Source organism: Cebus imitator, unplaced genomic scaffold (genome assembly GCF_001604975.1).
Source record: "Cebus imitator isolate Cc_AM_T3 unplaced genomic scaffold, Cebus_imitator-1.0 Scaffold344, whole genome shotgun sequence".
Taxonomy (NCBI): Eukaryota; Metazoa; Chordata; class Mammalia; order Primates; family Cebidae; genus Cebus; species Cebus imitator.
Window position 1 is genome coordinate 1,444,614 of NW_016107659.1, and position 21,452 is coordinate 1,466,065.

The 21,452-nt window shown below is 39.8% G+C and overlaps 1 protein-coding gene across 7 annotated transcripts in view; it reads right to left on the bottom strand.

Annotated features, from left to right (window-relative positions):
• Positions 1–3,136: 3,136 nt before the first annotated feature.
• Positions 3,137–21,452, bottom strand: part of DAB2 (DAB adaptor protein 2) — a 92,055-nt gene continuing 73,739 nt past the window's right edge. For 3 of the 7 annotated variants that reach the window (XM_037730447.1, XM_037730446.1, XM_017505908.2), the window contains 10 exons: positions 21,267–21,347; positions 20,505–20,531; positions 20,210–20,263; positions 19,717–19,779; positions 14,023–14,667; positions 12,861–13,023; positions 7,743–8,375; positions 7,093–7,202; positions 6,121–6,191; positions 3,846–4,850 (listed from right to left, as the gene is read on the bottom strand). In XM_037730447.1, the coding sequence (XP_037586375.1) occupies positions 6,126–6,191; positions 7,093–7,202; positions 7,743–8,375; positions 12,861–13,023; positions 14,023–14,667; positions 19,717–19,779; positions 20,210–20,263; positions 20,505–20,531; positions 21,267–21,347 (1,842 nt within the window). In that variant the 3' untranslated portion in view covers positions 3,846–4,850; positions 6,121–6,125. Of the gene's footprint in view, positions 4,851–6,120; positions 6,192–7,092; positions 7,203–7,742; positions 8,376–12,860; positions 13,024–14,022; positions 14,668–19,716; positions 19,780–20,209; positions 20,264–20,504; positions 20,532–21,266; positions 21,348–21,452 lie in introns of all 7 variants that reach the window. The other 4 variants (XM_037730444.1, XM_017505907.2, XM_017505910.2 and 1 more) reach the window with 4 other exon arrangements.

Here is a 21,452-nt window from a genome sequence, read left to right on the forward strand (position 1 = left end):
ATTAGGGCTTTCACTTATAACATGTGCAGTCAGTGGAGATAATTAGACTCATTAAATAGAGAAAACTTGGAGAGCACCATGAATTGCAGGTTTTAGGTGTGTCTTGTTTGCTATTATCTAGCACATTTAGCATTGTAAAGTGCATGTAATTTATAAATGTGCTAGATGCAATGCACACATCTAGCACTGCATCTAGCACATTTATAAATTACATGCACTAACAGATGAATGGATGAATGCAGACAGGGAAAATGATGTCCAGAGAGGTGAATTGAAACCCCAAAGGTCAGAGTTTAGGGCAGGGGAAGCATCAGAGCTCAGCTCTCCTCCTTGCTGGTCCTGTGCTATTTTTCTTCTACCGCTTTCAGATGAGCTCTTTTATAATGAAGGAGGAAAGAACAAATTTCTTTATTGGGTGGTTCTGGAGCTCTCTGTGAAGTTCGGTCGAGGTGATGTAAGTCTGGCTATCCCTTCATAGTAATAAGGATTCTTGCGGCTTAGATCTGTTTACCATCATACAAAACTATGTAGGGCCCACTCGGTTACGTTACAGCATTTCGTTTTAAGGGAAGACTCAGCATGATCCTCTTCTCTTGTGACGTTCTCAGTATCTGTCTATGTCCTACCCTTTTGTTCACCAACACTTGACTATTTGTATGTCTCCCTGCCAACTCAGACTCCAGCCATTTCAGTATTTTCATGGGTATCACTCTGCCCTCCTCTTTTCTGATTTTTCCAGCTCTATCAATATTTATCTTAATTCCATTCAACTCTCTGCTATACCCCATTTCTATGGTGACCAATTGGTCTAAGTAGGTACAAGTGGAGGCAGCATCAGACACACCACAGAAACATCCTCTACTCAATTCCAGCCCAGTAACGTTACCCTGTAACCTTCAGAGCAGCAATAATTCTGCTTTCTTATAAGATAAAATAATAATGATTGAAGTCGACCAGGTGAATAAAGAATTGACAGAAAACTCCACAATATCACAAGGAAAACTTAGTCATAAAGAATTTCAGAGTTGGGCTTTTTTTTCTTTCCATTTTCAACAACCTCATCTTTCATCTCTGCAGAAGGCCAGCTTCTTTACCACTGAGCAGCCCACACCATGGTCTTGCTGGAGACAAGCACTTGTGTGATTTCAGTACGTGGTAGAGGTTTAGTAATTAAATACAGGACACAATTCCAAACAAGGGCAGATGAGGGCTTGGCCACTCATCAGGTGAGATGACAAATGGCTGGCCCTTGTCCATCAGCATTGCTGTAATTAGGACATGTTAACAGAGCTGCTGCCAGTACACAGCCTTGTACATGTCCCTGTTGGGCATATCAGCTTAGAACATGAGTTTTCATTATTTTTAGCAGAAGTCAATTAGTTTAAAACACACCATTTCCCAGCAAGAATTACGTGTTTTATTATTTAGCAACCTCCACAAATGGTAATAGCTTAAATATTTACCAGTGGCTTTGGGACAGCTCCCATCATTTCCTAAATTTGTATTGAATGTATTCCAGGAATGTGGGTCAGAGTCCTCACTCTTCAGGGCATATAACCTACGTACATTCTCTCATATAAGTTATTTCTAGATTACTTATAATACCTAATGGAAATGCTGTATAAATAGTTGTTATACTGTGTTGTTTTTATTTGCATTCTTTTAATTGCTGCATTTAAAAATTTTATTTTATAGTCACGTATTTTCCGTCTGTGGTTGGTTGAATCTGCAGATTCGAAATCTGAGGTTAGGAGGGCCGACTGTATAAGAAACAGGTGTGTTTCCACTTTGCAGGGACACTTCAGTAACTGCCGCTCTCTGCTTGATCAACAGTAGTTCCTACTGCACTGAAACGAATGTCCTCCTCTTGGACACACCAGCAAGTTAACCTCTGGCAAGACCTCACAGATTAAGCGAGGTGGAGATAACACACAGGCTCAGCGGGTTAGACAGACTGCAGAGCACCTGGATAAGCCAGATAATTGGTGCACCGTGCTCTTATCAGCAGCCTTCTCCAGCTCATCTGTGGCTTACTTTCAGTTCTCCTGGAACCTGCTTTTGTGTGGAGTCTATTTCTTTACATTCCACCTCACTATTGTTAAGAAGAGACCAAATGTTTCAGTCAAGGGGAAAGGTAAGGCAATAATAAGGTACATTCCCAAATATTCTACAACAATAGATAATCCTTTCCCAAAGTGTTGTCTTGTTCTTTAGAGAAGTTAGGTTTAACACGAAGACTTCTATATCCAAGCAAGGCCCACCGTGGGATTCTCTTTCTTGTAGTTGCAGGTCTTCTTGAAATGAACGAGAACCTTGAACTTTTATACTAGGTTAGAGTTTAAGAGCGTCCTAATGCTAAAAAACATCTGTTCATCAGCCCATTCACCTTATGCCACAGCTCTCCAGAGGGACCTGTGCCAGCCTAGAGCAGTCCACACACAGTTGTGTCTTGGTGAGGTCAAATATGACTGAATAAAAAACAAGAGGCATGGCCGGGTGCGGTGGCTCACGCCTGTAATCCCAGCACTTTGGGAGGCTGAGGCGGGTGGATCACGAGGTCAAGAGATCAAGACCATCCTGGTCAACATGGTGAAACCCCGTCTCTACTAAAAATACAAAAAATCAGCTGGGCCTGGTGGCGCGTGCCTGTAATCCCAGCTACTCAGGAGGCTGAGGCAGGAGAATTGCCTGAACCCAGGAGGCGGAGGTTGCGGTGAGCCGAGATTGCGCCATTGCACTCCAGACTGGGTAACAAGAGCAAAACTCCAACTCAAAAAAAAAAAAAAAAAAAAAAAAAGAGGCAGCCAAGGGTAAGAGGCATGAACCAATAGTGCACTAATGAGTGACTTTATAGTGGACATCAGCTGAGGTTGTTCTGGTGCAAGTCTCTTCAAAGAGTCTTCCTTATACTCCCAGGAAGAGAGTGTGTGTGGGCTTGACAGAAAAGAAGGTGTTGAAATAGATCAGAAGGTAATCTACTCACGGTCCTATTTCATGGATTTCTGTTTTCTCTCCATTGTTGTAATAATCCAGAAATGTATTATAACTAACATTTGCTCCACTTCAGACTGGTATGTTTTATAACTTGCCACTAATGCCAACTCAAAAGAAGGTAGAAAAAACCAATGGTACATGATATTCTGCCATTCCAGTTTATTGAAATGAGTAAATTTATAGCTTTATTTGCATACAGAAAAGTGCATGAGAAAATAAGTATGTACAAAACAGTTGTGTGGCTGATCATGACTTTCAAAAATTCAACTACCTAGAAATAGTTACCTCCAGTTTAGAACATTTAGGTATTTGGACATTTAAAGTACTATTTCAAGTCTGTGTTTATAGTGACTGAGTAGGAAGCCAGATAGAAAATTATGCCATATATGATCAGCTATTACCGTTAAACATAAACCACAGGACTTTCTACTTGGGGCTAATCAATAGAGGGTCATGTGGCCACTGTCTTGTTTAGCTTCTGAGCATCACCTTCTTCTTCCCCCTCAAGGTAACATTGGATGTGGTTGATTAACTCCCACAAGAACCTGAGCATTAAGTGTCAAGAGACAACATTAAAAACCCAACATAAACAAAACAAAACTAATTTTGACAAGAATAAACCCTTCAGAACTGTGCTCACAACAGGACTGAAAATGAACTGGGAATGCTGCCAACTTATGAGAAAAATATTGCAGACATTAGATTTTCAATGGTTACCCCAAACATTTGTTCTACAGCTTTTTCTTCCCCACTTATCTTCCTACTAACGATGAGATTGTGGCTGCAAGGAAGCTTTCCAGTTACTTGATAAAGGCCTAGCACGACCCCAAATAAGCACCTAATATGTTTGGCACAATCACATTTAGCTTTGTGATATGCTGCTCTTCAAAATAGAGTCCTTTGTTGCTGAGTTGAGTTCAATTTCTCTTGAACATTAACTGCTCTTCTGGAACTTCAGCTCAATAGAATGGCCTCCTCTTCCACAGGAAGGATATAGGTTGTGCCCATTTGCAATTCTAGTTTCTGGGACTAGCAATTACTGAGAATGAAGAGAGGCTCCAGATTTTTTTTTTTTTTTCCCTGTGAGAGTCTGTTGCTTGTGAAAGGGTGGTAATGCTACACGAACCCAGGAGCAAAACTGACTGAAAAGAGAATCAGAAAAAAAAAGGAGAGGAGAGATGAATAATGCTCTTCCCTCATTTGCAATAGCTAGCAGGAGATTGGAGAAAAGGATAATCTTGGCCTTGGGGGAAACTGATCTTCAGAAAGAAGAGAAGCTATCTCTTTAAAATTGTCCTTAAGTGTGTTTGATTCCAAAATGTCTAAGAATTTGGAGTTGCTTCAATTTTACTTTTAAAATTCTCTGTAACTGATGGTCTGAAGCAAGACTTCTTTTAAGAAGGTGCCTTGTTCTACTATAGCCTTTAGGTTTTATGCTCTGAAACAGAACCCCCGAACAACTTTGAACAATAAGGATTTAAAAATTTATTCAAAACAGTACGATATGAAGGGATTTGGTGGCTGCATCTCCCAACCAAAGGGTAGAAGACAGGTGTTCTAGAAGGTTCTAGGGACACAATAGTCAGGGTCCAGTAGGGAAACTACTGTACTTCATTTACACTTAAGCTAGAGTTTAGGATCTTAATTTATTTAAAGCCATAGATTCAGTTTAGCTTTAACCTAGACAGAAAGTGAAAAGCATTTTACAACTAGAAGAGGCAATGAGAAATAAGGCAACAGATAATATGTCAAAGCTGGAACAAGGGCAGAAATCAGGACGTGTCTGGCTATCAGCTTTGTTTTTGACTACTAAGGCCAATCATTTTATTCCTCTGGATGGTCTGCAGACCAAGTTCCTAGAGAGGTGCGGAGAAGAAAGAAACCCATGGTTAGAATTTTTGAACTGAATATCAATGTATTAAATATCAAGTCATTATTAAAGGTGTCAGTAATAGTATCTCCTAGGGCTAATGTGAGGATTGATGCAGATGATAAATGTAGAACATCCAATAAAGGGATTACAAGTGCTCAATGTTAACTATTTCACCCCATGAGAGTTCCCCTTACCCAATCTATTGATGTAGCAGGTTGACCTAAACTATCCTGTCTTCATGATCTAAAGAAGAAAGAGCCTCTAAAAAGAAGTCTAGTTCATTCAGTTTAGGCCATACAGTTCTCTGAAGCAGGTTATGGAAAGGTGCTATAGGAAACACAGTCATCAGGGAATAGCTGGAGTGAGGGAGAATGATCTAAATGCCTATAAGCTCAATCTTATTGTTGTTGCCACATTTAAGATATTTGTCTATTAAAAATCATTATATTTTAGATGGGCCAAATCACAGGTTAGTAGTCTTGTTTAGATTAGACAAGATTGGAAAAAAATGGGTTTCCGCTTTTTTTTCTCATTATTTCTATTGTTCTACCCCTACCAGCTTCCCTACCTGCTCTAAAATGGGGAGAGCCTTCTTTTTCCTACTAAATTCAGTCTCTTAAGGTCAGAACAAAGTTGCTATCACCTGCTGTTGAGAAAGAGTTACAATGAGCCCTCCCAGGGTTTCAACTGAAGGTAATTCTATCTAATCCCTTATCTAGGACAAAGTCCATGAGACAGAAGGATCAACCTTCGGACTCATTTTGAGCTCCTACTGCCTGTGAAGGAGATCTTTAACAGTTGTTAAAACTTTTAGATTTACTACCATCAGACTCTTCCAGACCAACTTTGAGATTGCTCACAAGTAATAAATGGTAAGAGGAGTCATGATCATAATCTGTTTTGCTGACTTGTATGGTGGCTTCAGAAGGATATGAAAGTAAAATGGTTAGAGACCTGTGATGTGTTGTTTTGAGTTTTACTTCCCACACAGAACTGAAAAACCAAAAACATGGGATAAGATAAAAATACACATCCCCAAGGGCATATTACTATTTTTTGATGTGTTTAGGTATTCTGTTCTTAAGTGCCCAGCCTAGTCATTATTGAATGATCTAAGATTTCCATGTTGATTACTCCTAAATTATAGATATTTAACCTTTTCCCAATTCTAAAATTAAAATTTCTCTCTTTACTCCATGTTACCCTTTCTCACAAAAACCCCTGAGATAACCTTATTAGGATCTTCTACTTACAGAATTTAGGCAAAAGGATTTCCAAATGGATCCCTATATATCTCAGAAGAGACAGGTTGAGGAGAAGCCATCTAAGAAGATAAAATCATCTAGTCAATAAATACAGTTACAGTCATAAGAAAAAAAATTTACATTGAAGACTTCCAAAATTCTTTTAAAATTGCTTAGGTCATAGGCCAATCAGACATTATATGGGGCTTACAGTGATTGTTTCTATCTGCTTGCAGAGGGCAGTGCATATTATTTATGTGAAAATCAAGGTTCAGATGAATTCCATTTGCCTCCCCCAAATGGGAAGTATTATTTTTATAAGCTATAGAACTATTGTTGAAAAATTAAGAATGTAAATTTTTGAAAGGCTTTCAAGATGGTATTTTGGCTCAATTTTTTCCCGAAATGCTTCCACCGGTTGGTTTAAGTGAGATATGAAAGATGTTTTCTATGTGATATTATGTCTCAAATTCAGAAGATAATCATTCTTGTGCAAATAAACTTTCTTCAGTTTAAATGAATGTTTATACTGTGAAGGTTCTCGGTGACAAATCTTAGTCAAACAAGCTTTACCATCAAAAAGCTATTATAGCCAGGTGTGGTCACTCATGACTGTAATCCCAGCACTAAGGGAGGCCAAGGCAGATGGATCACTTGAGGTCAGGAGTTTGAGACCAGCCTGGCCAATATGGCAAGACCCCATCTCTACAAAAAATAAAAATATTAGCCAGGTGTGGTGGCATGTGCCTAGTCCCAGCTACTTGGGAGGCTGACGCAGGAGAATCTCTTGAACCAGGGTGGTGGAGGTTGCAGTGAGCTGAGACTGCACCTCTGCACTCCAGCCTGGGTGACAGAGTAAGACTCTGTCTCAAAAAAAAAAAAAAAAAAAAAAAAAGCTATTATAAAAGCAAGGTTAAATCAGGAGGCCAGAGTTCTACATGGCATGCACTTTGGAGACAGCTTCTAGTAGTTAATACTTACAGAGGCTTGTGATGAACCAAAAGAATCTTTAGAGAAAGGGTTCTCAAATGCATTGTCAGCAGATTTGGTAACTGGCAGGGAAACTTGTCTGGGCACTGGCTTTGGTGGTTCTAGAAGGCAAAAAATCCAGGCAATCAGTAGACAAGCTTTCCCCAAATATAAGCCAGTCCCCAAGTCAGCTTATCTTTGAGATTTAGTTCCATACTTTTGAAATTAACATCAGTGGAACAAAAATCAACACCAAATCCTAGGTATCCCAATAATTGTTATCTTTCTCAGAAGAGAAAGCCATGCATATTTATCTGAAGTGCGAGAGATTCAGAATCCCCTCACTTAAAAGTCACGGAACATGGATGATGCATTATACAGCCCTCCAAGAGCCACCAGTCATCACATTTCAACAGCTCATGGCAGCCCTTTTAAGAATTATCACTAGAGGGCAGCATTGGGTCAGTCCTCAGAAACGACTAGGGTAAATAGTCATAACCAAAAGGTAAATGGTCAAGTTGTCTACGTAATCCTTGATTACCAAAAGAAGCAAGAGCAAGGCTCTTGGTAGGTGGGAGAGGGTTCATTTAGAGGATTCATTTAAGTCCATGTGGCAGTGGAGATAGTTGTTGGAACAGTAGGCAGAGTGGTGAGTGGCTTACCGTTGATCTTACTCAGTAGTTGATTAGCATCAAGGTCATCATGGTCTGCATTCTCCTGAGGAATGCCAACCTTGCTGTTGAAATAACTGGAAAAGGCACTTGAAGTCCCAGAAGAAGTCTGCTCTCCCTTCCGTGCGGGCACAGTAGGTGGCTGCCGCAGTTGGAAGTCCTTAAACATTTCTTTCACATCCTTGATTTCTTTATCCCCAAGTGGGTCTAAGGCAGTGAAGGCATCACTGGAGATGTCCTTGGGAGGGCCAGCTCTGGGAGGCGGCTGCGGAGGAGTGACCAGGAGAGAGGAGAGCATGGATGGGGGCTGAGTAGACACAGCAGGAGCTGGAAAAATATTGCTCTGAAAAGGATTCCCCAAAGAGCTTGTTGTTGACCAAGCATTGGGTGCCACAGATGGAGAAGGGCCCCAGACAACAGGCACTGGAGAAGCAGTTGAGGCTGCAAAGGATGAAGGCTGGTTCCAACCTGGAACAGCTGGACTTGTACCAAAAATGACGGGCTGACCAAAACCTGCAGGTTGACCACCCATCATGGCTCCCGGAACCATTGAAGGGGACTGATTGAAGACCAAAGATGTTGTGTTCCATGGTCCCGCCTGAGGGAGTGTGACAGCTACACCACCTGAAGAAAGAGGAAGAAAAGTACTTATCAGGAGACAAGCTTGGAGAAGATTCTTGAATTTCAGAAAGCACAACTCTCTGGAAAGCTTCTACGCAGCTAAGACTTCCATCAAGCCCTGAGGCTGACATGGGAAGAATAAAGGCTCCGAGAGATTAATCACTGTAAAAGTCGGCCAGGTAACAATGTAGAGTGAGCATTCAAATGCTGGTTGCATTCTGAGGCCCATGTTCTTCCTACCATGACTTTTTAGCTTTCCTCATTAGAAGGGTAATACAGTCTATAAGTACCTACTCAACAAAAAAATAAGCCCTTATCATAGGGGCACTAGTTGTCTGATATAATTCAAACAACGCGAACAGAGCCTGTCAATAGCAGGAAACTATTTGTTAAGTGAATATATTTATATGCACAAACCATGCTGATTTTGATGTAGTTAATTAAGATAATCCACTGGACTCTCTTAGTCATGGATTTGATCTTTTCATTTGGCAGCTCGCTCATGTCTGGAGTCTTATGGAAACCAGTGATCGCACATGTGCACAAGGCCTCAACATGCTTGCATCCTGAAGACACCATTTCAGTTTCTTCATTTTTTAATGCTGCCAAGGCTGACACAGCTACATAAAGGGAAGATAAAGTTTGGCCAATGCTAAGATAGTTTTAGACTTTTATATATAAAAATGGAGGAAAATATGTTATCCTGGGAGGACTGTTTCAAATAAAAGTGCTTCCTGCCATGTGCCACTCACTAAGCCTTGCCAGAAGTTAGAACAGAGAATTTAAAAGAGGAAATGAGGGAGAGAGGACAATGGAAACAAACACCTTTCAGGGTAACTAATGGCCTGCGTTGGGGCATCTGATCTTTGTCGTGACTGGCTCCATCTCTTGTGGCCTTGCTATGTTATCAGGAATTTGTTAAATCACAACAATCCAGGTCTCTCCAATGATTTCCTCTGATTCTTGAGAGGCTCGCTCCCTGCATCTTGTTCTAATATGCAGGGTACTCTCTTTCCAAGTGCATTAATGATTCAGCTAAACTGTCACTGCTAACAAGGAAACCCAAATTCAGTCTCGTATCTATTAATGGGTGATGCTTTGTTCTTGAAACCTACTTACTTTGAGCTTTGTGGACAGCATTCTTTTTTTTATTTTATTTTATTGCATTTTAGGTTTGGGGGTACATGTGAAGAACATGCAAGATTGTTGCATAGGCACACACATGGCAGTGTGATCTGTTGCCTTCCTCCCCATCACCCACATCTAGCACTTCTCCCCATGCTATCTCTCCCCAACTCCCCTCCCCCCACTGTCCCTTCCCTATTTCCCCCCAACAGACCCCAGTGTGTGATGCTCCCCTCCCTGTGTCCATGTGTTCTCATTGTTCAACACCCGCCTATGAGTGAGAACATGTAGTGTTGATTTTCTGCTCTTGTGTCAGTTTGCTGAGAATGATGGTTTCCAGGTTCATCCATGGTGGACAGCATTCTTTGGTTCTGAAAGTTTTCTTCAGACTTGGGTTAGGGATGTTTATGTTTCCAAGAGGGAACACTGTGAACATGGTGTTTAGGTGTGATGGAGCGCTAGACTGTATCTTCGAGCTTCTTAGTCTGACACACTGGTATTACCTGACTCCATTCTTATCATGCATGCCAGGCATCTGGCCACGGGCACACATGGTGTGCTCACAGAGAGTGGTGGGTTTCAGAACAGGCCATTTCACTTTGTCAGCATGCTCATTTTGGGAGGTGAGGAAACTGGGTGCAGGCTATTAATTAAAATTGTGAAGGTCACTGTCTGGGATGGTAGAGACTGAAAATCAGGCACATGCTGGCTCTGCATCTGGCACCCCATTCTCCTGTTCTGCTTCCTTGGCAGCAAGGCACGGAGCAATCTTTATTTTCAAATGCTATGTTAATTTAAATACTTATTTCATAAATACAGAAATTAGACTTAATTTTCACTGAAGAATATACTCCTTTCATGACAAATCAAGAGAAAAGTTCTCTTATATTCTGCAATACAGGCTCTCAAAATGGGCTTAGTTTGAACAAAGTTGTTGCTCGCATTTTAAAATACGTTCAATTAAATTGTATTAACAGAAACCAGATCATTCACTAATAATTTCCACCAGTTACACGTACAAAAAGGAAGGCAGAATTTCATTATGTTTCATGTTGGACAATTTGTCTTCACTTAGGAAAATACCACATTAGTGTGAATGGTATTTGTAAAAGAGAAAAATATTAGGGCTGGGTACAGTGGCTTACACCTGTAATCCCAGCACTTTGGGAGGCCACGGTGGAAGGATTATTTGAGGCCAGAAGTTCAAAACCAACCTGACCAAAATGATGAAACTCTGTCTCTACTAAAAATATAAAAATTAGCTGAGTGTGGTGGTGCACACCTGTAATCCTGGCTACTAGAGAGGCTGAGGCACAAGAATGGCCTAAACCTGGAAGGCAGAAGTTGCAGTGAGCTGAGACAGCACTGCTGTTCTCCACCCTGGGTGACAGAGTGAGACAGTCTCAAAAAAAAAAAGTGGAAAATATTACATTTGCCAGGAATTCAAGGCCTTCCCAGTGTACACTTAAACCAGTCTTCATTCCTACCCACCAAATTCCACACATTGTGTTTCAATACATTTAAGGCCCAGCTGGACAAAGTGGGGCAAGGACTAAGGAAAAGGGGATATGGGTATAGAACATTAATTTTATGACCTTCTGAAGGTAGATTAAAATACAGGGTAGCAAGTTGAAGCTGAGGGTTCAGCTTTCTACAATATCCTCTCCCCACCCCCAGTTCTCCAGGGGAGACAGTCCCCCAGCTGGGTCTAGCGGAAGCCAGACCTACAACCTTCCATGGTTTGGCTGAGGATCCCTGCTAGTGGACAGGGACTATACTGTAGAGCTCAGTTTGAGTCCCATGTCCAAACTTGGAACAATCATCAGTATTCTGCAGTTGTATACCCCAAGGCCTCAACAGGGGCACCTAGCCAAAAAGCTTCACTTCGTCTGAATAAATAAACAGTTATAGCGTCCAGCTGTATTTTCAGGCTGACTTGTTAAATATTGGCTGCAAAAATTCTTAAGGGCATTGATATTAGATACAAAGCTCTGTGATGCGATCTCGCTGCAGACACTGCATTGCAAGTACTCTGGTCTTCTGTGAGGAAAGGGTACCAGCTCCACTTGGGGGTGCAGGGAAAAGAGCAATGAAGAAAGGGGGAAGCCCCCCCAGAAACATGAAATCTTTAGAGAGAGCCACTTGATGGAGTAAATGCGAGTAGAGACCTGGGACAAGCTGGCTTTTCATATCCTCACAAATTTCAGCCACTCAGCAGTCGAGTAACAATCCACCTCTGGCCACCCTATTCTAGATATGATTCACAGATTTCTTGTAAAAGAACCAAAATATTTTCCTTTGTAGGAAAACAATAGAGAGGAAAAAAACAAAACAAAACTAGGGTTGTGATGACGGACTTCAGAAGGCAGAGAAAGCCAGGATCCCTGGTCAAATTTTACCAAAAAAGAGGACAGTTCTTCTTCATCTATAGTCCTCCACCTCCCAAGCCAGAGTCCCTTTGGAGTTTGTAGAGGTGCCAAGAGCAGAAACATAAAGAGTCCACAGCAGGACAGCAAAACTATTGTCGGGTGTGGATGAGGAATAGCAAGGCCAGCCCTTAGTCAAGTGGACTTCCCCACTGTCCTGCCACAGAGTAATCAGCCGCTCACACAAGCTAATGACACATTTAGGAATTAGGAGCATCAACACATCCTAGCTGTCTGATAAAATTCCATCTCTTCACTTATTTCTTTGCTTTTTCAACTTTGGCTTTCTAGGACTTAAGCTCTAGCTTCAGTAAAACACTCAAGCTAGCCAAAATGTTGGCAAGGAGCTGCTATGGCAGAAGCATTCAGAGACTCATCAGGATGTGTGCCTAACCCACCCTTACCATACACCTAGGAACAGCTGGGCCCAGAACCTACGACTTTCACTCTATGACTTATTCTTGCTTTAGACGGAACTTATATCCTTCTTGGGCATATATTTCTCCAAGAAGACTATGTGTTGAAAGGGCATAGGCCTTCTATCTTTTATGGCAAAAGATATGTAAGACATGCATGTTGCTACAGATGACAGACAAACCTCTCTCATGTGAACCCCTTTTTGCTACTGAAGCTGATCTGAGTTTAGAATCCCTTACAATTGTCTTTCAGGAAACCATGACCAGTTGGTTCAAGTAAGCGCAGTATTGAAAATGAATTTCTTGTCTCATGCCGCCTCGAGGAGCCAAATGTTAGTTACAAATCAAGAATATCAAATGGAGGTGGGGTTGTATAGGAGTAAAAGTGGGCGAAGGGCTCCCTGGGATGCTCAGATCTTTTGTCTGTAGAATCCTCTAGGAATATGGAATGTCTTCCAATGCATCATCATTTTATGAGTGAAAGCAAATAGTCATACTTAACTTTGTCTCTAGGCACCTACCTATCCCCGCCAGGGGCCCCACTGGGGCAGGGGCACTTGTCTTGAAGAGATCCAGAGGGTTGGGCTGCAGGGCTGCAGATTGTCCTGTGGGTGACGCCTGGCCTGAAGGTTCTGAGACGGGAGGAGCAAAGATGTCTGATGCAAGCAAGTCATTGGCTGAAGACTGACAGGACAGGGAGGGAGGGAGAAGCCTGAGTTACTCACAGTGAAATACAGCTTCACTTTGCCTCCTACTCTATACCCCAAATTTGAGAGCCACAAAAAAGGAAAACTTTTTTCTTGATGGATAAACAACATCAACTACTACAGAAAAACAGTCACTCCCAAAAAAGACACAGATTCCTACAATGGACAGACTACTGAGTCTTAATGTCTGATACTACCTAGGGCTTGCAATGTAAAATCTATTATACTCATTTACACACTCTCATTGGTCTGGTCTCATCGGCTAAAAGCTTGAAGTTGGGGAAGCAAGTGTGTAAAAGGGGCAACTATAAATAAGCATCCTAAATATTTTTGAACATTCCATTGGATTTTAAGTCAGTCTACATAGAGATCATATAGTCTTAATCCAGGCAAGCCTACATATTCCTAGGAGAGGTTAAAAAAGACACCTATAAGAACTGCATTTTAAATTGCTCTTAAATAAAGCTAAGATCACAGTGGTAATAGTAAATACATAGGCTTTTTCTAAGCTTATGTATTATTTAGTGAGTATTAAAAGAGGAGATAAGCTCAAGACTTTTACACCACCACCACGGACATTAATGCAACACGATGGGTGTGCAGGGCATGTGTTAGTGTTAGGGAAGTACAAAGGGAATCACAAGAACTCTTGCCCTCCCACCCCAGAACATGATGATCAACTTACCAGAGGTACAGAAGCATAGCAGCATTAAAAATGGAAAAACTTGTGTTTAGTTTAATCATAAGTGACAAGACATGCAAACAGAAAGCAGGGTGTGACAAACACTGCTGAGACGCTTAAAAACGGTGGCAGTTAGAGGAAAGCACTCCTGGAGAACCAGAGTGCCTTATCCCACCTTCTATTTCACAGCCACACAGGAAACTACGAGAGCAGCAGGAAAGAGAGCTTACATCACACCACCCTTTGGTACCGAACATGCACTCTGCTAATGGATATGTGGAGAAGACAATTCACCTTAGCAGTCCTTCTGCCTCTTCCTGGTTTGGTACTTTGTGGAGGTGGGATAATGGCTATGGAGTCATGTGGTGAGGACTGGACAGAGCTTTCCAAGTCCTGCTTTACGCCATTCTGTACAGATAGTCCTTTGGGAGGGCTTCCCACAAAAGGGTTCGGGGAGGATTTGACAGGGTGTTCTCTTTCAGATACCCCATTTTGAGTTCTCACTGCTGGCTGGGTTTGCAAACTCGAAAAGGGCCACGGGCCTGCCTGAGCTTCCTGTTTGCCAGTCCGGTTAGAGATCTGGTCAAATTGCTGACCAAAGTAGTCAACATCACCATTCAGGGGCCCATTACTCAGTGGAGTAGACAAGCTACTCGAATTCTCTTTCTTCTGATCTGGAGATTTGAGAGAATCAAACGAAGAAGGTGTCGATTGGTCTGGCTGTGTGAAAGGATCGTCACGGAAAGGATCAGGATTAGGGGTGGGAAAGAAGTTGAGATTGGTAGAAAAGGCATTTTCAGGCAAGAAGGATGCCTGAGGCTTTGGTCGAGGAAGAGAGCAGGAGGTGATGCCATTTGTTAAGAATGGATTTTCTCGTAAAGAATTCTGATTGGTGTCGATTTCAGAGTTTAGATCCACTAACAGGATATCTTTGCTTTCCTATCACATTTGGAAAGAGAAAAAAAAGAAAGTGTTAGTCCATATTGTGGCTTCAAATGAGAAAGTTACATAAAATGACTAGGATTATCAGAATTTCCATTGCAATTTGGTCTTGATATACCAGTTGATCATTACCTCCTTCCATCACCCCCTAAGTCCATTACTCCCTAGCTCTAGACTAGGTCCTCTCTATCCCTCCCCAGTATCATGCACTTTTATTTAAGTCTCAACATCATTAAATGAAATCTTACTGTTGCTTACTTCATGTCTCTGCTCACCCTGGTTCATACATACAGACCGGCGGAATTCATTATCAGCACTGTTTCAATTTGTGACTTTGAAAGTCTTGAAGGGAATTGATTGTGAGTCACTCTAAATGATTATCAAAGTATGTTGAGCTGGAAAGTAAGTGAATTCAGAAGGCTTGCTCAGCTTCCTACCTGATACACATACAGTCCCCTCTATTGTACCCCCAGAGTCATGTAGGATCATCTATCTGAATGAGCAAATTCATTGACTAATACATTCATATTTTATAGTTCTGGTTGTGATGAATTAAAGGTCAAATGCATTTCCCTAATATCAGTCCAGTTCTTTCCTCTAGAGGTGGGAGAGAGGCTTTTCCTTTATATCACAGTCTTCAGGTATACCTCTAAATACTTAAGGCTCTTGCTGAAGCTGATAGGCAAGCAGGATCCCATCCTCATCATCCCAGTCTCTCCCCTGGCCTTACCCTTTTTGTCTATGTCCTCTGAAAGAGACACTCAATACTGATCTAATTTAATTGATCACACATTAAGATCTCCTATTTGTACATATTTTCATAACATTGCTTAGAGTTCCTATGTTGTGGTAGTAATTTCATCTACTTAGTGGTTGAAGTCAACCAACAACTGGTCTTTAATTTATACACAGTAGTCCCTCCTTATCCTCAGGGAATATGTGGCCCACAGTGGATGTCTGAAACTGCACATAGTGCCAAAACCTACATACAGTATTTTTTTCCTATACATACATATGATAGAGTTTAATTTATCAATTAGGCACAATAGGAGATTAACAATAATAACTAATAAAATAGAGCAGTTCTAACAATATGCTGTAATAAAAGTTTTGTGAATGTGCTCTGTCTCTTTTCTCTCAAAATATCATATTGTACTGTACTCACTTATTTTCAGACCAAGGTTGACCGCGGACTTATTTTCAGAAAGTGAAACTGCAGATAAATGGGGACTATTGTACAAGGTAGAGACATGGGTTTAAGAGTTCATTTGAAAGACATATAATATACATAGCTCTACTAATTCTATTTCTTCTCTATCATTGCTCTAGTGTGTTAATTTTTAGGATTTTCAACTGTTCGATAAAAAATTCTCAGCTGAAAAGCAGTAGATTTGATGAATCCAACATGTCTTTATTCCAGGAAAAGACAGAATTATAACTCATCCTAGGATAGAACTTTCATGCTGGTATCACTTCCTTCTGCTTGACTTTGAGCCATTAAATACTTAACTATTCTGGCCAGAGGAGAATATAAATGATTTAAAAAAAAAAGCCTCACTGAAGTGGAAGTTATAGTAGTTATCTTGCATTACCCTGGGCAGAATACTAAATATTTTGATCATGGAGGGGGGGAACTTCAAGAGAATATAAAATTTGCAAACTAGTAAATACAAAAGGGCTCAAATAGACCTCCTTGGCTTTTAATGGGGGGGGGCGGAAACACCAAATTTTTAGAAAGGTTAAGTCCTATTTCATGGCCACAAAAGAGATAGCAAAATCAGACCTAAATGATGTTCTATCTTTTGGCTTCCTTTACTGTGAGGCATAAAAACACAGTTTTTATAAGCCAAAGACAGGTTTTCTCTTTATAAGAAGAAGAATTTGTTAGAAGAAAGAGCTTACAATTAAAAAGTTTTTAATCAGAGAAATGGATTGGAAGAGCTCTTAATGTTGGGATATTTATACAATCAAAAGGTAGGATAAAATGTGTTATAAAAGCTTGTGATTTCGATATTGATTTGTTATGAGCCACCTCTGGGTTAGAACAGTTGAGGGTTCACAGCTGGTAGAGTTCTCCTTTTCAAACACTTCAGAAGAAGTTCTTAGGACACCAAACAGGAGCCACAATGTTAGACTTCTGAATAGTCACCCTATAAGTAAAATGTATAAGGCTCTCCTCAGGCTGGGTTTGTTATTAATCCAAGATGAAACGTGTAGTTCACAGGCTATAACTGAAAGCCCTAAGAATCCTCATCCACCCCTCCTTGGTCAAAGCCTCATTCATTCTTTGTGGGACTGTCAATACTGCATCCAGTTGGCCACTGTTTGAGCACACAAGCCATAGGCACTGGAAACATGGCAGTGAGTTACAGTACCTGCTCATAGGGAGCTCCAGGAGGTAGACATAAATCCTGAGTTCCATAGCCTAGCTCTTCTCTGGGTGCCTAATCTCATCTAACCATTCCAGTTTGCCAGGCTGAGGACTTCCCTACTCAAAGCCTTAAGTGGCTTCCTGCTGCTCCCTTTATTAAAATAACCTTCCTTAAGGCCAAATTTTCAAATGATCCACAATAGGACCCACGTTGTTTCTAGCCCAACTACTATTTTCCTACACACTTCAAAGATCCAACTCAATTTCAGATTCTTTACAACACTTTTCGCACTGATTTTTCTATCTCCACTTTCCCTGTGTCCACCCATGTTATCATATGGCATGTATACAAGGGCATAAGTGACACTTGTGCTTTGTATCCTGATCCCACCCCTTGTACCAGATTTAATCTCCTTGATCATAGATCATGTCTTATATTCTTCTCATAGTAACTGTGCTTTCAAGTGGTTACGTTGTTAAGGTTACAGAACATGGGTTTTCATGTTTTTCTATTTTGTATTTAGATGTAGTATGGAAGGATAATGCTCAAGGGGCTTGCCAGTAAAACTTCTATTCTAGGGAATGCCACACAGTTCCCAAAGAGCATTATCTGAAATTCATAAAACTTTTCTGTGTAAATTTGAGGGGAGTCACAACCATCTAGGACCAATATAAAGTCTAGGTCATTTACATTTCTTTCTCTCTTCACATATTTCAGAGCAATTGTTGTAGGAGTTGAATATTTTTAAACATGCTGGCTTTATCAAGTTGAGATAAATATATTTTTGACCTATGAATATAGAGTCAAGAACATGTTGTCAGAGGGTAACCAGCACATAATTAGATCTGTTGGCCTTCTTTTGGTCAGAGATTACTGTTTTGATGGTATTTATTATCTTATTGTTAGTTTAACTAAAACTTGAATTCCTATAAATAAAAAGTTCTTAGGCTTCATAAAGTCTAATAAAAATGAGACTGAAGATTACCCATGTTATTTTTCATTTCCTTTTTTAGAACATTCTAGAAGACCACAGAAGTAGATTATACAGGCAGTACTTCCTTGCCTGTTCCACTGGAATTCCACTTCATATCTTGAGTGCTTTGCTCTCTTTGAATATTACTTGTTTGAATGTCAGTTATACTTGGGAAGTAGGGTGTTCAGATGCTCATGGAGTTTGGAGAAAGCATCACTAATGGAGGAGAGGGCAAAGTTGAATACAAATCAAAAGGCTCTCAGAGTTAGGATGGACCTGTCAGGATAATCTAATCTAGTATTTTTAAAAGTCTATCCTCAGAACTATAACAAACATTATGAAGAATGAAAGGTTCTATAGGCAAGTGACTTAGAGCTCACTGTTAAAATGAATATTACACAGGCTTCTCTCTTACAGGCATTTAGAATGCTACCATGCACTGTCATACTCATATGGTTAGGGTCAGAGAAGAATGCATGAAGCCCCTGTTCCTCTCCATCTCATTTGACCTGAAAGTTTTATGCAGTAAGGATTCACATGCCTTGAATTTTCTGCAGAGCTCTGGGAAATGAGAATTTTACCCAATTTTTGATATGTTGCTTGAAATCCTGTGACTTTGGTCACATAGGCTCCATGATAATTTCTTGATATAAGAGAGTCCTAACTAGACATTTCCCCCATTATTCTAGACTAATTCTTTTTGTCTGCTTATTGCCTTCTCATCTTTTATGTTCAAATTAGAAAGTCACTTCCTCAGAAGCATTATCTGAATCTCTGAAGTAGATAAATACCTTGTAAGTAGCATCAATTACTAATGATTTTATTAGTTTTAATGCTGGTCTCCCTGTTAGGGAGTAAATTCCATGATGTCATTGATATTGTGCATCTTACTGCTATGCCTTGCAAATAGCAGGTGCTTAGGAAACTGTTACATAAATAAATGAAGTTGCAAGAAGTCATTCAAAATGTCATGGACATTTTCATTAGACATCTGTTTTGGAAAAACTGAAGACTTGGGCTTAAGCCTTGAATCTGGACCTCTTTCCTGTTTTTTTCCTGAACCACAATTTTTTTAAAATTTATAAAGGAAAATATTGTTCTACTCTTACATGGTTGTTACAGATCATTCATTATTGAGCAGACTTATGGTATAAAATTCTATAAAAATGGGCAGTTTTCTAATAAGGACAAGCTTTGGTGGAATACAGCTGAGCCTCTTGTTTGTTTTAAATCTCACTTCACACTAAATTTATGCTGCTAAATTGCAACAGACAGAATGCAAAAAAAAAAAAAAAAAAAAAAAAAAAAAAAAAAAAAAAAAAAAAAAAAAAAAAAAACCCAAAAAAACAAATGAGGCTTTATTATTAAACATCTAACAATCATACTTTCTTCAAGTAAGCTTATGCAAGGACTATCATTCAGCTCCTCCTTCCATTCCTCAGTGATACCAAGAAGGATTACATTGCTGACCTATTACTCAGGTTTAACAGATAAGCAATATTAATATAACTGAATTAGTGTGGAAGGTTCCCATTGGTGACTTAAGATTCACATTTATTCTAAGAGCCATTGACATTTCATTTCTAAAAATCAACAGTCACCTTCCAAGTTTCAATGAGATGCTTAACATTTCTGGTTATTGCCAATTTGAGTTATAGATGTCATTTCTATTACATTGCAAATTTAAAAATGAACACTTACTGTTGGACTATTTAGGTCAGGAGGTGTGGACATGTCCCCAAACAAATCCATCTGGTCAACACCCTTAAAAAAGTATTTGGATTAGATTTAGATGTGTCTACTAAAAAAGGTTACTTCGTATACTGTTGTGATCATTTGTTTCCTAAAGTTTGGGAAAGTAGTTGTCACAATTTAATTTCGATTTAACTAATAGATTTGATATTAAGCTATTTAGGTCAGGAAGTGTAGTCATGTCGATTTCCCCAAGCAAATCTATCTTGTCCACACTCTTAAAAAGTATTAGCTTAGATTCAGGTGTGGCTACTAAAAATGTTACTTTTCTAATTTTTTTTTATTACTTTTGTATGTTGACATAGATGTTACACGAACATTTTGAAAAATAGTTATTGCAATTGGATTTTCATACAGATTTGGTATTAGCAACATCTACATGGGTTCTACAACCCATGTTCAGATAAGTAAGAACTGCCAAACATCACATATTAATACATACCAATTTCATTTTGTTAGTTTGGTCATCTAGAATCATTAGGGTCTCACTCCCATTCTGAAAAGACAGCAAATATTTAAGGATTTAGTTGAGTTTTCTCTATAAAATGTATTTGTTCACTGTATTAGCTTGCCAAGCAGTAGTTACTTTGGCATTTCTCTTTTAACTAAACATCTTTCATGATCAGAGAGGTCATAAACACAGTAATAAGCAAGGTGACGAGAGTGGTTGGGCAGGTAGCAAACAAGGGTTTATAAGCATCACACGCGATTCACGGGAAGTAAAGATGTAATTTTACCTCAACTGTTTTGTTGGCTTCCTCCATCTAAAAAGAAAGATCCATATTCAGTGATCTTAGTATTCCTAGTGAAAGGTGATTAAATACAAGAACAAGCATACCTATGATTCATAGGCATAAGGTAAGAATGAGTCTTGTGTATTATTTCTGCCCTCCCTTCCCCTCTCTTTTTCATATCAATATTAGATTTGAGTAGAGTTATTGGATTTAAACTTGGTTATCCTATATATTTTCCAGAATTAATATGAATCTTGTAGGGAGAAAAAAAATAGAAGCCAGGGACTGGAAATCATAACTGCCTAACCATAAAATCTATCCATTGCCCTACTGGGAAGAATAGACAATACATACAGAAGCCAAATACTCAGACAGACCATATTTATACATAATATTAAACATAGTCCTGAATACAGTTTTTGGGTTTTTTTTTTCTTTTTTGAGACAGAGTCTCACTGTGTCACCGAGGCTAGAGTGCAGTGGTATCATCTCGGCTCACTGCAACCTCGACCTCCTGGGTTCAAACGATTCTCCTTGCCTCAGACTCCTGACTAGCTGGGATTACAGGCGACCCACAACCATGTCTGGCTAATTTTTGTAGTTTTAGTAGCAATGGGGCTTTGCTACATTGGCCAGGCTGGTCTTGAACTCCTAACCTCAGGTGATCTGCCCACCTCTGCCTCCCGAAGTGCTGAGATTACAGGTGTGAGCCACCACGCCCAGTCAGTTTTAAATTTATTAGAGCTTTAATCAGGTAGTACTTGCCTTTTTCTTTTCTTCTTCCTTTTTCTTTACATTATAGATAACTTGAAAAAGGTCTTTAAGGTCAACAACTAATGGTTCAGCCTGCAGCAAGGGAAAGCATGGTCATCAGTATTTTAATTTTAGTATTTTATTTCCTTTGTCTCAGTTATAATTCATACTGGGAGGTTTTTCTTTTCTTTTTTTTTT